Genomic DNA, 16,079 nt, shown 5'->3' on the forward strand with positions numbered 1-16,079 from the left:
GGTTTGCTATATTATGTAAAACCAATACTGATTATAGTGAATGAAAAAATGTCTCTCACATTTCTTTATCCCAGGAATATGAACTATGGTTCTCCTCTTTTCTTAAATTAAGCCCATTATAAGAGGGAAAAAAAACCTGTTTCTGGATAGGTTTAGTTAAAAGAAACCTAATCTCCATTGAAGAATTTGTGTGGGTGTCTTTCAGTAGCTTTAATCAGCTGCAATAATCCTATAAATTTTGACAGAAATTTAAATCTTAAAGGAAGCAAATATTTATGCATGATGTCATCTTAGTAACAAAATCACAGTCCAGAGACATACTTATTTGTATGCGATGTAGACAATTTGGGTATTTCTTGAAAACTGTAAATACAAATGTGCTCCTTTGCTACATCAAAATCCTGTGGCAAATGTTTTATATTGTATTGGATAAATCAATGTACAACCCAAAAATATACATTGAATGTACATTAAATGCAATATGCACTCATTAAAATCTAGCACGTGCAGGAGATTGGTTTACATATTAATCTACCAGGGAGACGTACATGCATGCAAATTAAATAGACTATAATCAAATCAAATCAATTATTTATGTATATATTCAATGATGGCATGGTGCATTATATTTGCAATTAAGTGAAAGTAACTGATGTGCCAAATGCAGGAGTGGTTTACAATTAACTGGCAGCTTGATCACTCTTCTAAACACATACAGGGTAAAGTCCTAAATAGTGATGCTCTATAGACATACAGTATTTTGTCCTGTATACAGACACTGTTTTATGCTACAGATTTCTATTAAGAAAGTGTCAACATGAATACAGTAAAAGTTAAATCGGTGTTCCATCACAAATTTAGCATTTAAGTTCAATTAAAACAGAAAAGACCCTCTCAGAGACCTTTAAAAGGAGATTTAAGCTATCACCTCAAAATACTGCTATCATTTCAAAAACAAAATAGTTCAATACCCAAAATCCAATTATTTTCAGTATCTTATGGGAGCTGCAATATCCCAGCTGGCATTTTGGGTATGCTCCTCTCAGGGTGAATCTCTGTGTCCCTTGGAGACTGACATCATATTTGAACTCAGAAAAATCTTATACACTTTAAAGAACGGAAGTCTTCAAAAAACAATGTTTAATCTTGTATTGGATTTATTAGTGTACTTCCCTATTTCAGGTAAGATTTTAGTACCCTTTTGTCTCTTTGAAATGTTGTATAGGGGGTTCAGTCACAAGCATCTGAAGCTCAATCACTCCTGGCATGAGGAAGACTGTCTTCAGAGTCAGCACATTGATATAAGGAATACTGTGAAAGAGGTTCAGAAGGAGGCTCTATGAACCTCAGGATGACTATGTTGAAGTTCTTGGCAGAAGTAGGTTCTCTGATCTGTGGGTAAGTATGTAACAGCCTTTTGAGGAACTTTGTCATTATCAGATGAGAAAAGACAGAGCATGACTGTACCAGAGGATGTCAAGGTGAAATTGCTGCAAGTTGGACCTTAGAAGTGAAATACCAATCTCTTAAGTGCAACAGGTAGTCAAAGATCTGTGGTATTGAGGTCTGAATCAGATTCAGACCATGTTGGGCTATCCATATTGAAAACCACTCTCACTGAGATGAAAAAACGGTTACTTACCTTCTGTAACTGTTGTTCTTCGAGATTTGTTGTTCACGTCCATTACACATTAGGTGTGCGCGCACCGCGTGCACGGACATCGGAAACTTTTTCCCTTAGCAGCTTCCGTCGGGTCGGCAGGGCCCCCCCTCCCGCCAGAGCGGCGCCCCGCTCTAGGGTATATATATCCCTGCAGACCCGACCCCTTCGGTTCCTTCTTGCCGGTGACTCCGACAGAGGGGAAGGAGGGTGGGAAGTGTAATGGACGTGAACAACACATCTCGAAAAACAACAGTTACAGAAGGTAAGTAACCGTTTTTTCTTCTTTGAGTGATTGTTCACATCCATTACACATTAGGTGACTCCCAAGCTTACCGTTGGAGGTGGGTAGGAGTCAAGGTACAACTGATTGTAGAACAGCCCTGCCAACTACTGCGTCCTCTCTGGCCTGATGATGGATCGCGTAGTGGGTGCATGGAGCACCTTGCCGTCGTCGTGAGAAATTTCTGGACGGAGCTTATGGCCCCTTGAATTGCCAAGAACCGCGACTCTGGGAGACTTGCCCGCGCAGCCACCGAGTCCAGGACTGCACCTATGAAGTCTAGTCTCTGTGTAGGAGTTAACGTGGACTTGGGCACGTTGACCAGTAGGCCGAGCCTGCCGAACATCTGTAAGGACAGCGTCACGTGAGAGCGGACCTCTGCCTCCGACCTGCCTGCAAGGAGCGTCGTCCAAGTACGGGTACACATGCATCCTTCTTTTCCGAAGGAAGGCTGCTACCACGGACATGCATTTCGTAAACACTCGCAGTGCCGATGCTAGGCCGAAGGGCAGGACCGTAAATTGAAAATGGCGCTGGTTGATGGTGAAGCGCAGGAACCGTCAGTGGGCCGGGTTGATGGCAATGTGAAAATACGCATCTTTCATATTGAGGGCAGCGTACCAATCCCCCGGATCCAGGGATGGGATAATAGTTCCAAGGGAGACCATACGTAAACGCGTCCTGACCAGAAACTTGTTTAGTCCACGCAGGTCCAAAATGGGACGGAGGCCCCCTTTTGCCTTGGGAATCAGGAAATACCTGGAGTAAAATCCTTTTCCCCTTAGGTCTGGTGGGACCTCTTCCACTGCTCCCACTGTGAGGAGGGTCTGCACCTCCTGCATGAGAAGTTGCTCGTGAGAGGGGTCCCTGAAGAGGGACGGGGAAGGGGGATGGAAGGGAGGGGGCGAGGAGAACTGGAGGGTATAGCCCGTTTTCACTGTGCGCAGGACCCAGCGGTCTGATGTTATGCGTGACCATGCACGGTAGAAATGGGACAGGCGGTCCTTGAACCCCAGAGGTGGATCCGGAATGGGATGCGGTACGCTGGCCTCGAGCGTAACTTCAAAAGCCTGGTTTATTCCCTGGCTGCGGCTTGCCCTGGCCATGTCCTTGGCCTTGGTTAGGCGTATTGTTACGTCTCCGCCTGTTATCCCTGCCACGACGGCGGTACGGTTCGTGCCGATGGCGAGGGTGATACTGCCTCTGTGGAGGGTGAGGCTTAAAGGGCTTCCGCTGTGTCACCGGGGTATGCATTCCTAACGTCTTTAGGGTCGCTCGTGAGTCCTGGAGGCTATGTAGCCTGGCGTCCATTTGGTCTGAAAACAAGCCTGACCCTTCAAACAGGTGGTCCTGCAGGGTGGTCTGCACCTCTGGCGGAAGGCCTGAAGCCTGTAACCATACCGAGCGCCTCATCACTACCCCTGACGCGATTGTCCTAGCCGCTGCGTCAGCTGAGTCAAGGGAGGCCTGCAACGAAGTTTTGGCCACCGCCATCCCTTCGTCCACTAGGGCCATGAACTCTGGATGTGCGTCCGGAGGTAAGGATTCTTTGAACTTGGAGACTGATGCCCAAGAATTAAAGTTGTGTCTATTTAGAATCGCCTGCTGATTAGCGATCCTCAGCTGGAGGCTCCCAGATGAGTAGACCTTCCTCCCGAATAAGTCTAAGCGTTTCGCCTCCTTGCCCTTGGGCGCAGGGGCTTGCTGGCCATGACGCTCCCGTTCGTTGATCGCAGAGACTACCAGCGAACAAGGAGACTGGTGCAAAAAGAGGAAGTCAAACCCTCTAGACGGGGCAAAGTATTTCCTCTCCACGCCCCTTGCAGTTGGTGCACTGGAAGCCGGCGTTTGCCATACCGTCTTATAATTAGACTGGACTGTTCGTATAATCGGGAGAGCGACTCTGGAGGGGCCCTCCGGGATCAGGATGTTGACCATGGGGTCCTCCTGCTCTACGGTCTCCTCTGCCTGCAAGCCCAGATTGAGGGCTGCCCAGCAGAGCAGGTCCTGGTGTGCCCGATGATCAATCGGGGGAGGGCCAGACACTGTTGTGCCCGCCACGGCCTCGTCCGGCGACGAGGAAGAGGTCGGGGCCTTTTGCCCATCCTCGCCTTCCTGCAACCAGTCATCGACTGGTTGTTCCTCTGGGGCCTGTCCCACGGCATGGGACTGAGATGGTACCGTGCTCTGTGCCGAGTCCACTCCTTCCTGCTCCTGCAGTCTAGAGATCGTTGCCTCCTTGTGAGAGGGCGGGCGGTACCACGGAGAACGGGACCGGTACCCTGATGGCCCAGATCTCGAGGCCCTAGATGGGGGGCCTTGCTGGTGGTAGGCCCAGGGTGTCCAGAATGGCCATTGGCCTGGCTGGCCCCATTGAGGGTGACCAGAGGTTTCGTAGTCTCTACTGGCCTGTGTCCTGTGGGCATACCCGCCGTACTGGCCTGAGTCAGTCTCTGACACCACAGACGGTGATCTTGAAGGCCACGGCGGTGCCGTGGAACGGTGCTGGTCCGGGTTTGGAGAGTAGTGTCTCCGCGACCAGGACCTGGAGTAGTGTCTCGCCAACCTGGACCTGGATCGGTACCGGTGACCACGGGACCGGGAACGACTACGGGTGGTCGGTCTCAGGGAACGTGTAGCCGACGCGTCCCAGTGCCGACTCGAGTATGGCTGCTGAGTCGGTGCCGACCGCTTATTGAGGCCCGACAGCTGTGGCGCTTTCTGCACGGAGGGCAACCGGGAGTCCACCGAAGTGGAACTCAACCGGGACCGGTGCCGTGAATGGTGCCGAGATGGCGACCATGAAGGGCACACCATCGCCGGCTTGCCTCTGGATGGCAGTCTCGGCAGAGCGTCCTTAGTTTGTGGAGGGCCCTCAACAGACAATTCAATGAGGTCTTTTGCTGCCTCATATGTGTCCGGAGTGGAGGGCTGTTCCAAGAGCTCCTCCAGCCCTTCCTCCTCGCTCGACGCGCCTATCCCGGGGCTCGACGGGCCTTTCGGCGCCGGAGCCACTACCAGGGCCTGTGCCGGGGCCGTAACGGCCTTAGGCGCACTCGAGGTCTTCGCTGGCGCTGCCCTCTTATGTGGGGAGCGTCCTCGGGCCTTGGGTTGGCCCTTCGATTTTGCCGGCGAAGACGACCGGTGCCGTAAATGCCCCCATTGGGTCGGTGCCGTGGGCTTCGGGTGACCCGCCGGCGCCGGGTCCCAAACCGATGCCGGGGCGCTCCGCACTGAGGCAGACGGTGCCGTCGAAGTGGAGGGCTGTAACGCCATCTCCATGAGCAGCTGCTTGAGGCGAAAGTCTCTTTCTTTCTTAGTCCTGGGCTTAAATGCCTTACAGATCTTGCAGCACTCTTTCTGGTGAGTTTCCCCCAGGCAACGGAGACACGAGTCGTGGGGGTTGCTCGATGGCATAGGCTTACGGCACGTGGCACAAGCCTTGAAGCCTTGGGCGTGCGGCATACCCCGCCGCCCAGGGCCGGGGTTGACCAAACACCTACAACAAGAACTTAGAGTACTTCCTAAGGAACTGTTAACTACTAAGCTTAACACTAACAACTAAAACTGATAACTGTTGAGATAACACTAATGACTATGCTAAGGGACACTCTCAGACGAGAGACAGAGTTGTTCCAATGCCGCCATGGACGGTAAGAAGGAACTGAAGGGGTCGGGTCTGCAGGGATATATATACCCTAGAGCAGGGCGCCGCTCTGGCAGGACCCTGCCGACCCGACGGGAGCCGCTAAGGGAAAAAGTTTCCGATGTCCGTGCACGCAGCGCGCGCACACCTAATGTGTACTGGACGTGAACAATCACTCGAAGAAGAATAAGTCTTTCTGGTTAAATATTTCCTGCTCTCTGTCAGGATTTCCTGGACCTGCAGGGAGCAGTCCTTCTCTATGGTACCAGCCAACTGTCATGCCCTCATGTCTGAGTGGAGTATCTGGCTGTGGTGTTGGGAGATCAGGTCTCAACAGTCCAGGAGCTGGATCTGTGCTTGAATGGACATCTGCAGTAGGTCAAACAGTCGAAACTGCCTTAGTAAGTATGGAGCTACAAGAATGTGGCTGTCTCTCTTCTGATTTGGGAAATCCCCTGGGAATCTATTCAGAGTCAATGTTTGCTGCTGAACTGGATTAGCTGGTTTCCATCACCTGCTGGTTGTGCTTCTCCTTAGGCAAGAGCTTGCTGCTCCCTGACACTGCTGGCTCTTTCAGGCACAGGCCACCTGCTAGACCCCCATTCTTGTTTTAATTTAGCATCCAATCCTGCAATATATTTATCAACAAGCATAATGCTTACTTCTGAGTAGTTTGTTTGGATATTCAGAGCACTATGTGCTACACACCGTAGTAAAAGGATTTCTGGGTTGGATACTTAGGCTGTCAACTCTTTCAGCAGGGCACTGTCCCTTTTGTAAAACATTATGTGCATGTAGTTTCAGAGTGGTAGCCGTGTGGGTCTGTATCAGCAAAAACAACGGAGTCGTCCTTGTGGCACCTTAGAATTTGTTAGTCTCTAAGGTGCCACAAGGACTCTTTGTTGTTTGTGCATGTAGTGATATATACATAAATTAAAAAGCACTATACACACTATTTTTTTTCACCCAGTTGAGTATCATCTCTCATTTAAAGACTTAGTTAGAACAGTGAAAGTTAGATTTCCTCAATAATCCTTTATCAAATATTATTTACAACTACGATGTAAAGGAAGTCAGCACCACCTTGTGCACATAATCTCTTTGTTCTGTTATCCATCATATTATTCCTTAATTCATCTTATGTGGTGATGGCTCTGAAACATTAAATATGTCTAGTTAAAACAAAAATCTCCTACCTTGCTCTGTACCATTAATACAGATGTTGAGATTGACATAAGCACAGGCTGGGTCAACACGATGATGTAAGCCTCCTCTGACAAGTGTGATTTCTAGTTCTGACCCCTTCAACTAAAACAAAACAAAAACAAGAGTATTTTTACTTCAGTAGTACTCTATTAAGATAGAAAACAAAAACAAAACATATGCCTCAAAATAAGCACACATTAGGACATTTCTATGGATCATTATATTAAAAAATAATTACACGAGAACATAATTGTAAATTCTATAGTGTTCTCTCTCTGAGGATCTGAGACAGTGTTGTGAATATGAATAAATTCACCCTTACTTCGCCTCTGAGATAAAGAAGGTGGGAGGGTGTGAGAACTGGAACACAGAGAGCTAGAACACCCTAATTTTCTGAAATGCTGTGGTCCACAAATCCCACTGAAGTCAATGGGAACCGCAAGTGCTCGAACACCTTTGAAAATGAAATCATAAATGATTTGCCTAAGGTCAAACAACAAGACAGAGGCAGAGCTGAGAAAAACTTCCATCTCCTGAATTTCAGTCCCATGTCCAAACCACAAGCCTACACCTAACCCCACTTTCCACCTTGTTGTGAAGTGCTATGTAAAAACTTCTTAAACCCCCTGGAATACGGAGAGAGACACATGAACTGTGGGCTGGTTTTGTTCTCCTGCTTCTTCCCCCAATACCCTAAAATCAGAAACACCCTGCAATTAGTCAGAAAGCAAGTTCTAAGCAAGCAAAAACACCTTAATCATGGACTATGCTATTTAAGTAACGCCTAGCAATGACGCAGAGCATTCTCTTCTTGACAGCAGAAAAGTCAGCATTTTCTGGTAATGGATTCTTCACATGCTTAAAGCTTTGTTTTTTCTTTATTCCTATTCAGTTCAGGATTCTTCCACAATAAAATTTGCAGAAGTGGACAGGGTAAAAAAGAAGGCAGGTGTGTGTTCTTTTGGGGTATACAGAACCTTATGGTCATTGGAAGCACATTATTTTAACAATTCCCAGACCTACTCCCCCAGTCTGAAATTTATTCAGACACCTGTCTGACAATAACTAAAAAAAATATAACTGATATCCTATAGCAGGTATAAAAATAACCATGTAATAATATACATTATATTACTTGAGAACTAGTATAGAATCATGTAAATCAACAGTATTTTAATGCATACATTCGAAAAGAGCTAAGGTTTTCGTTACAAGCCAACCTTTTTCTATCAGAGGGGTAGCCGTGTTTGTTGCTTTTTACAGATCCAGACTAAGAGTCCTGTGGCACCTTATAGACTAACAGATGTATTGGAGCATAAGCTTTCGTGGGTGTATACGTCACATGTGTCTGACGAAGTGGATATTCACCCACGAAAGCTTATGCTCCAATACATCTGTTAGTCTATAAGGTGCCACAGGACTCTTTGTTGCTTTTTTCTATGGCACTCACAGAGGCATCTGACTACCCCAGAAATATTAATTTGCTCTTGCATCACCCCCGTGAGAAATGGAAATAATTGTATTTTCATTTTGCAGATGGGGAACTGAGGGATAGAGAAATTAAGTGACTTGCCCATCATCATACAGAAAGTCTGTGACAGAGTTGGAAAAACAAAATGTGATTTGTAGTCTCAGTCAACCATTAACTTTCACGAAAGTTATAGTTGTAGCCCATAGGATTATTTTGCTAGCTATTATATCCTACTAATCCAGCCAGCAGTATCAATTAATGTTTCTTTTTCTGAAATTAATCCATTTTATTCTTATATTTTATCAGTATTAATTCCTGGGAATTTAGGATGTGTTGAGGCGTGTGTTTCCTAATAAGAAGTTTTGCTGAAATGCAAGAAGCCTACCAGCCTGTAAGATCCGGTAAGATCTGCTATATAGCAAAAAGTATAATCAGTTATGAATATGTCAGCATAAAAGCTCGCAACCTTTGGCACAGATAAGAATGGTCCCTGAACTTTGGGGAACCAAAGGGAGGAACTATCCACATCACATCACAGGTTTATCCAGCATCTACCTCCGATTGGTAACCGCAGGGTACACCACAACTCGGAGGTCATCAAGAGAACCTAGGTTGGCAGTTTTGGAGTGAGAGAATCCTTATTAATATATTTAGAAAGTAAGTGTCATAATCCACTAACCTATAGGAGAAGTGTACCCATAAATTTCTTAGGGTACGGAAATAAAATTTGGGTATAGTAGGTTGGGCCTGAATTACATAGGTCAGGATCCTATAAAATACCTTGTAAGAGAGCTTTTCTAAGTTCTAGTTCTAGGCTCTTCTAATTCCTGAAGCTTCGGTTTCTTTGAGTGCTTTTCCCTGTTCTCTTATACTCTATACCCTTTTCATCTATCTAGCTATTCTATCACGCTACCAGCTCAGCTTGTGCAGTATAGTATAACTACTCAACATTCCTAACCATTGGGGAAGCCAGCACCATCGTGTAATCGGGCATGCCAGGAGTGAGGCTGGTCCTCCACCTCCTATTACCGGGTCCTCAAGAAAGGGTGTGAGTATGTTAGGTTAAGGTATTTATAATAGAAATGTTACCACCAGGAGTTTTGGAATTCTTTTAATGTTTTGGAGTTATAAGTTTCATTGAATTTCTTATTTTTATGTCAATCTCAATAAAGGTTTTATCAATTTGGTATTGTCCTCAGTGTATGTGTTCTTGCCAAGCACCCCAAGAGTCCTCTCCTGATACAGAACTCTCTGAGTTCTTGAACTCTGTAGTCTGAATTGGACAAGAACCTATAAATCTTCTGGTCAGATGCAATCAGTGGCGAGCCATAACAACTAACCCATCAAATTCAGGTCAACAGATTGGCGAGCCAGCCAGGAGTCTCAAGGTGTGCGTGGCAAATACTTACTTAAGAGGTTAAAAAGGAAAACTCTGTGTGACCTAATCACTGGGCATAGTCTGGTAACAGTTTCCTTTGTAACAGAAATTCTGGGCATCGATCCCAGAGAATTTATACTACTTCCTTTTATTTTATTTTTCTCTCCTTGCAGCTTGTGGGTTAAAAGGTTTAACTGTTTTATGTCTGTTTCTTTTATGTGGCCAAATATTAGGAGTAATGGTAGTGTACACGTGATAAAGGATGTTTTTTGAGTATTGATTAGGCAATTGCATTGGGTCCAATGACCCACACTCGTGGTGGCGGCAGAGTTGATTAACGTGGTTAGCTCAGAACTTATACGGTTCCAGTTACCCCCTTGGTAGTCCCCTCAACTCCCCCGGATTGCCCCCCTTGAGCCATCTCTGAGCAGTATTTGCCCCTCTGTTCAGTAGGTACCGCCAGGGGTTTTACCTCTCGATCTCCTAATACACATTGGCCATCGAGGGAAGAGAAGGATCCTATCCCCATTCTTTCTTTTGGAACTTGTTTAAAGTATTGTTGGACCGGTCTGGGGTATATTTTTTATTACTATTATTGGTTTTGTAAGGCGCCTTTAGATTTCTTAATTTAGATTTAAGGTTTAGAGTTAAGTTATAGTGTTAAGTTTCCCTCCTTGTTATTTTAAAGTTAAGTATATTCAGTGTAAAAGCAAAAATGAGTGAGAGAAAGACGGCAGAGCCTGTGGAGGCTGCCTGCGACATAGCCTTGGAAATTTTTGTCAGAAGATACATTAGGGAAATTGGAGGAGGATTGGAGCAATGGAAAGATAGAAAAGTTCTCTACGGGCATAGTAACCCGTGTGGTCTCGTGAGTTGAGTATTTGAAACTGAAACTGAGAGAAAGAAAAGAAAAAATAGTGAAATGAAAGGGATTGCAATGGAGTTTTTGTTGACAGCATGTGGTCTTTTAGGACGGAAGTTAAATGCAAAAATGGAGCTGCTCAATAAGGCAAAGAAAGTTGTAGAGAAGGAGGATAGGGAAATTCAGGAATTAAAGGAGCAGTTATACACTGCCTCTGACGAGCAGTTTTCCTCTTTTCTATAAAGGAAAAGAGTTGGAAAGAAAGTTAGAACGGAGTCACCATCATGACCGTGAGTTGTGTGAGGAAGTGTACAGATGGCAGAAATGAGCAGCTACCAGTTTAAAGTCACTGGAACGTTATAAACTAGAGTGTGGTCGGTTATTGGATCCGATCAGAAAGTTAGAAGGCAGTTGTGATTCACTCAGAAAGGATAAGGCAAGGTGTATGGGAGAGACCACAGGAGCACCTGTAACTGTAAGCACCTGGGTTCAGACAGAGATTGTAGATAAGGAAGCGCCCCCACAGATTATGGCCAAGGAGCTAGGAGAGACAGGAGATGAGTCAGCAACGGTTCCTATCCCTATCGGGTTAGTGGAACCAAGAGAAATTGATCGGCCCATGGGGCCATTGACAAGAAAGAGAGCAAGAGAACTAGCTAGTGTGGAGGTGGCTTCTGAAGCCGCTAACACAGAGGAACAACCCGGTGAGTTAGAAGAGGAAGTTGACGGTGAAGTGATGGGAGCCAGCGTGCCAGCAGAAAAGGGAAGTCCTCCGGCCATAGTGCCTGAGGAGGAGGAGTTAAGTGAACCAGAAAGTATCATCTTAGAAAAGCAAGTAGATGTTGCAGAGGGAGAGAGAGAAGGTGATTCTGAGGAAAAGACTGTCTCAGCTCTTAGTAGAGCAGGAGAAGTGCCTTTGGAGGTTCAAATTGCGCAGGAAATGGAGCATGCTGTATCAGAAGTAGTTCAGGTATCTAATGTGTGTGATACAATCACCAGGATTCAGGAGAGAGAGTGAGAGAGAGAAAGAGAAGCCTAGGGATGTCATTCCCGCACCTAATGTGGTAGCACCATCCAGTTTAGGAGGTTTTCAGGATTCCCTGAGGGGGGCGGTCCTTTGCCCTAGCAACCAGGCCAGTCACCGGCACCGCCCAGGTTCATGGAATACCTGGGAACTCCCACTCCATGGTACGTGTTAACGTCACCACGTGTACCAGTGGAAATGTCAGTATGGTATGAGAGTACCTTACATAAGAGTTATCCAGAACACTACACTAACCATATATTTCCCAGGTTCCGCTCACGGGAAATATCTGACAGTTCTGATGAAGGAAGTACTGACTCGGGTAGGAGAAGGCCTCAAGGTTTTGGGGGAGATACTTCAGATACTGATTCCAGTGAGAGTTGACCAAACTCTCCAGTAACTCCTGACTGTCCCGTAGCAATCGTTATAGATATTAAAATATTATAGATTTGGTAGCTAAACAAGTAGGAATGATGGAGGATTCTTCTGTTGCAGTATAGGCACAGTGGATTCAGGAAACAAACACAAATATTTGTGTTTATTTAAGAATGCTCTATCAAGCATTCTTAAAACTACAATACCCACCTGCTGAAGTGAAAAAACAGATTGACAGAGCCAAACGAGTACCCAGAAGTCACCTCCTACAAGACAGGCCCAACAAAGAAAATAACAGAACACCACTAGCTGTCACCTTCAGCCCCCAACTAAAACCTCTCCAGCGCATCATCAGAGATCTACAACCTATCCTGAAAGATGATCCTTTACTCTCACAGATCTTGGGAGACAGACCTGTCCTCGCTTACAGACAACCCCCCAACCTAAAGCAAATACTCACCAGCAACCACACATCACTGAACAAAACCACTAACCCAGGAACCTATCCTTGTAACAAACCCCGATGCCAACTCTGTCCACATATCTATTCAAGTGACATCATCATAGGACCTAATCACATCAGCCATACCATCAGGGGCTCGTTCACCTGCACATCTACCAATGTGATATATGCCATCATGTGCCAGCAATGCCCCTCTGCCATGTACATTGGCCAAACCGGACAGTCTCTACGCAAAAGAATTAATGGACACAAATCTGACATCAGGAATCAAAATACTCAAAAACCAGTGGGAGAACACTTTAACCTGTCTGGTCATTCAGTGACAGACCTGCGGGTGGCTATATTACAACAGAAAAACTTCAAAAACAGACTCCAAAGAGAGACTGCAGAGCTAGAATTGATATGCAAACTAGACACAATCAACTCCGGTTTGAATAAGGACTGGGAATGGCTGAGCCATTACAAACATTGACTATCTCCCCTTGTAAGTACTCTCACACCTATTATCAAACTGTCTGTACTGGCCTAGCTTGATTATCACTTCAAAAGTTTTTTTTTTTTTTTTTCCTCTTAATTAATTGGCCTCTCAGAGTTGGTAAGACAACTCCCACCTGTTTATGCTCTCTGTATGTGTGTATATATATCTCCTCAATATATGTTTCATTCTATATGCATCCGAAGAAGTGGGCTGTAGTCCACGAAAGCTTATGCTCTAATAAATTTGTTAGTCTCTAAGGTGCCACAAGTACTCCTGTTCTTCTTTTTGCGGATACAGACTAACACGGCTGTTACTCTGAAACAAATATTTGGTTTGCCAAGTGATGATTGGGTTAAAATCTTACAGCTTACAGTAAATCGAGCCTTATGGAGCACTTTGTTCCCAGAGATTAGGAAGGGCGAAAAGTCTTTTTCAGAAACAGTGGCCGTGCTTGAGTGTAATCAGCATCCTGGACAAGCTGGAGTGGCTATCCTGTCTAATTTGAAGCAAAAGCCAAATGAGTCTCCCCACCAATTTCATCTTTGGTTAAGTGTAACCTGGCACAGTCACATAAAAGAGGACACAGAGGATACACAATATGTTAGCTTGTTGGTTAATAATTCTCTTCCCTATTTAAGGGAAATTGTTAACATGCTTATCCATGATGGGACCTCTCTGGAGGAGGCCCTGGATTTGCTGGCCAAGGGTCATATCCAGGGAAACCCTAAAGCAGATCAACGTGGAGCCCCAGTTACAACCCTACAAGAGCCACAGTCTATTCCTATAGTAAGGATTGAGGGTCCTACTGGGGCACCTCAAGGGCAGAACCGGATGAATCCTAGGTCCCCTCAATCTCAGCGCAGGGCCAATAATTACAATTCACGAAACAATTGACAAGGGTATGCATTTGGACCCCAAAGAGGGCCTCGAGATAGTGTTCCTTTTTTTGCAGGTGCTGCACAGAACTCTTCTCATCCTCAGGGTTCTAGATCCCCACTGCCTCATCAGAAGGAGGACCTCTCAGTGGTGTCGATGTTCAAGGCAGTGCAGCCAGGATATCAGAGAACTCTGGACACGTCTGAATGAGTTGGTGTTGGGAGATCAACGTCCAAATCCTTTAAACCAACCAGTGGCCTCTATGGACTCAACCCCTCCTCCTGATTGGGTGGCTTATTCTCAAGCAGGGTCGGCTACCCCTGAAGAGTTGGAGATGGAAGATCCTGAAGGCAACCTGCCTATCCATCCCATAGATTACGTCGCATGACATCAGTCGGCCCCAAGGAGCATCACAACCTCTTTGGGAAGAGATGCAAGTGGAACACCCAGGATATCTTTAGTGGTAGGGGGCTGCCACCTAAATTTTGTTGTAGATACCTGAGCAGCAATCAGTATAATTCATGTGAAGGATCCTAGATCCTCTGTTTTGGCATCTGGGAAAACAAAGTTATGGCCATGCTATCTAAACCTATCGAAGGACAAATTGGTCACCTGCACAAGACCCATGTCTTTGCATTGCTCACACTGTCAGACCCAAAAAGTAAATCTGTTGGGGTCTGATTTCCTAGGTAGGCAGGAATGCGTTATTGATTCGGCTAATCAATCGTTGTGTCTTACTGTAGGACAAGAGTTGGGTTGCCTGCTAGTGGTCATGCCAGAGTGTGGATATCTACCTACAAAATCTGCAGGAACATTTAAATCAGATCCATCTGCAGGTAGCCGCAAAATTGGGGAAATCAAAATCCAAGGCTAAGGCCTACTTCAGTAAAACCCAAAGAGAGAATACTTGCGAGGTTAGTGATCTAGTAATGCTGTTATCCTACAAAGCACAGGCTGTGTAATCGGTGGATCGGACCTTTCTGAATCATGGATAAACTCAGTTCAGCAGTGTACAAGATTAGAGTAACAGGAGGCAAGCGTACTAAAGATAAAATCTACCATGCTAATCAGTTAAAGCTATATCAATCATCTAGGTCCCAGGAGCAGCTTGCTTCCCAGGAGCTAGCTGAATCATCTCCTAAAACCCCCTCTAATCAGAGTTCAGAAGATTGCAGCCATGAAATGGACATTGAGATTTCTGATCATTCATCTTTGCCCTGAGGGTAGGACTAAGCCAAAATCAAGACTGCCCAGGACCATAATACCCAATGACGCCTCCACACTCAGGTATTTGAGCATTTGAAACGTATCGCACCACCACCAGAGACTGAATGAACCATTGAACTTACTTTAAAGCTATATGCCAATTTGCTGGAAAATGGCTCTACGGACTCATTCCCACATCTTGTAAACATCGTAAGTGTTGATGCGATGGTGAATATTGTTTGGAGTTGGAAAGAGGAGAATAGATTTTCACCTTCACATGATTCAAAGTCAAAAGGATACAAGGTAATCATAAGTTGGCAATACAAACAAAATCAGGGAAAATTGGTCACAGCGATAAAACGGCGCACCAAACTATCCTCCTGGACTAATGATACAATATTAAAAATACATAATGTACCCACATATATGTCCGACAGATATAGAGCAGGAATTTGTACAATTCTCCAACCATTGCCTAATAACTGCATTTGGTAGAGCCATACTAAATTAATTGTTCAACCACCGCACGTAAATTAGTTTCCAGAAATTGTAAATTTGGATCTCCATCCTGAATTCAGCAACCATCCAATCCAGTACATTACAGGAATTAGAGGGGAAGAAGTCACCTTTAAGTATCAATTAACAGGGGTGACATCACTGCCATCAAGTGGTTGGAAAAAAAATTCAGCCATTAGATGAGGAGTCAAAGGGGGGAGGATGTAACACCTATATCTTCAGATTAACCAATTCCACATCCTTCAGACATGGAATTCCCTATGGGGACTGGAAACACAAGGCTAATTGTGAAAACTCTGTAACCAAGGAAGTCTAACTTTACACAAAGTAGAATATGAAGATGAAGAGCTATATGAAGTCTGTCTCATAGCTACCTTTCAAACTAAATTGGGAGATAAGAAATACATATTGAATATGACTTTTGAACTTAAGGTCCGCAATCCAATAATTGACTATGACTATGACAACATCATTGGTGATGTATTGATTTGTCCAGCAACCAATCCAGGACCAGCCAGTGGTCTCACCACAATGCCCATGTTTGGTGTATTAATTAATCAAGTTCGATTTATGAATATTCCTGTGGTGTTAAACTTGTCCAACTGGCAACTAGGGGAGTTTGAATACTTCAAACA

At 45.2% G+C, this 16,079-nt stretch overlaps 1 protein-coding gene across 4 annotated transcripts in view; it reads right to left on the reverse strand.

Moving 5' to 3' along the window:
- Positions 1-16,079, reverse strand: part of IARS1 (isoleucyl-tRNA synthetase 1) — a 237,148-nt gene that overhangs the window by 14,335 nt on the left and 206,734 nt on the right. For all 4 annotated transcript variants that reach the window (XM_065551253.1, XM_065551252.1, XM_065551255.1 and 1 more), the window contains exon 31: positions 6,786-6,897. In XM_065551253.1, the coding sequence (XP_065407325.1) occupies positions 6,786-6,897 (112 nt within the window). The remainder of the gene's footprint in view (positions 1-6,785; positions 6,898-16,079) is intronic.

Source organism: Chrysemys picta, chromosome 7, assembly GCF_011386835.1.
Source record: "Chrysemys picta bellii isolate R12L10 chromosome 7, ASM1138683v2, whole genome shotgun sequence".
Lineage (NCBI taxonomy): Eukaryota > Metazoa > Chordata > Testudines > Emydidae > Chrysemys > Chrysemys picta.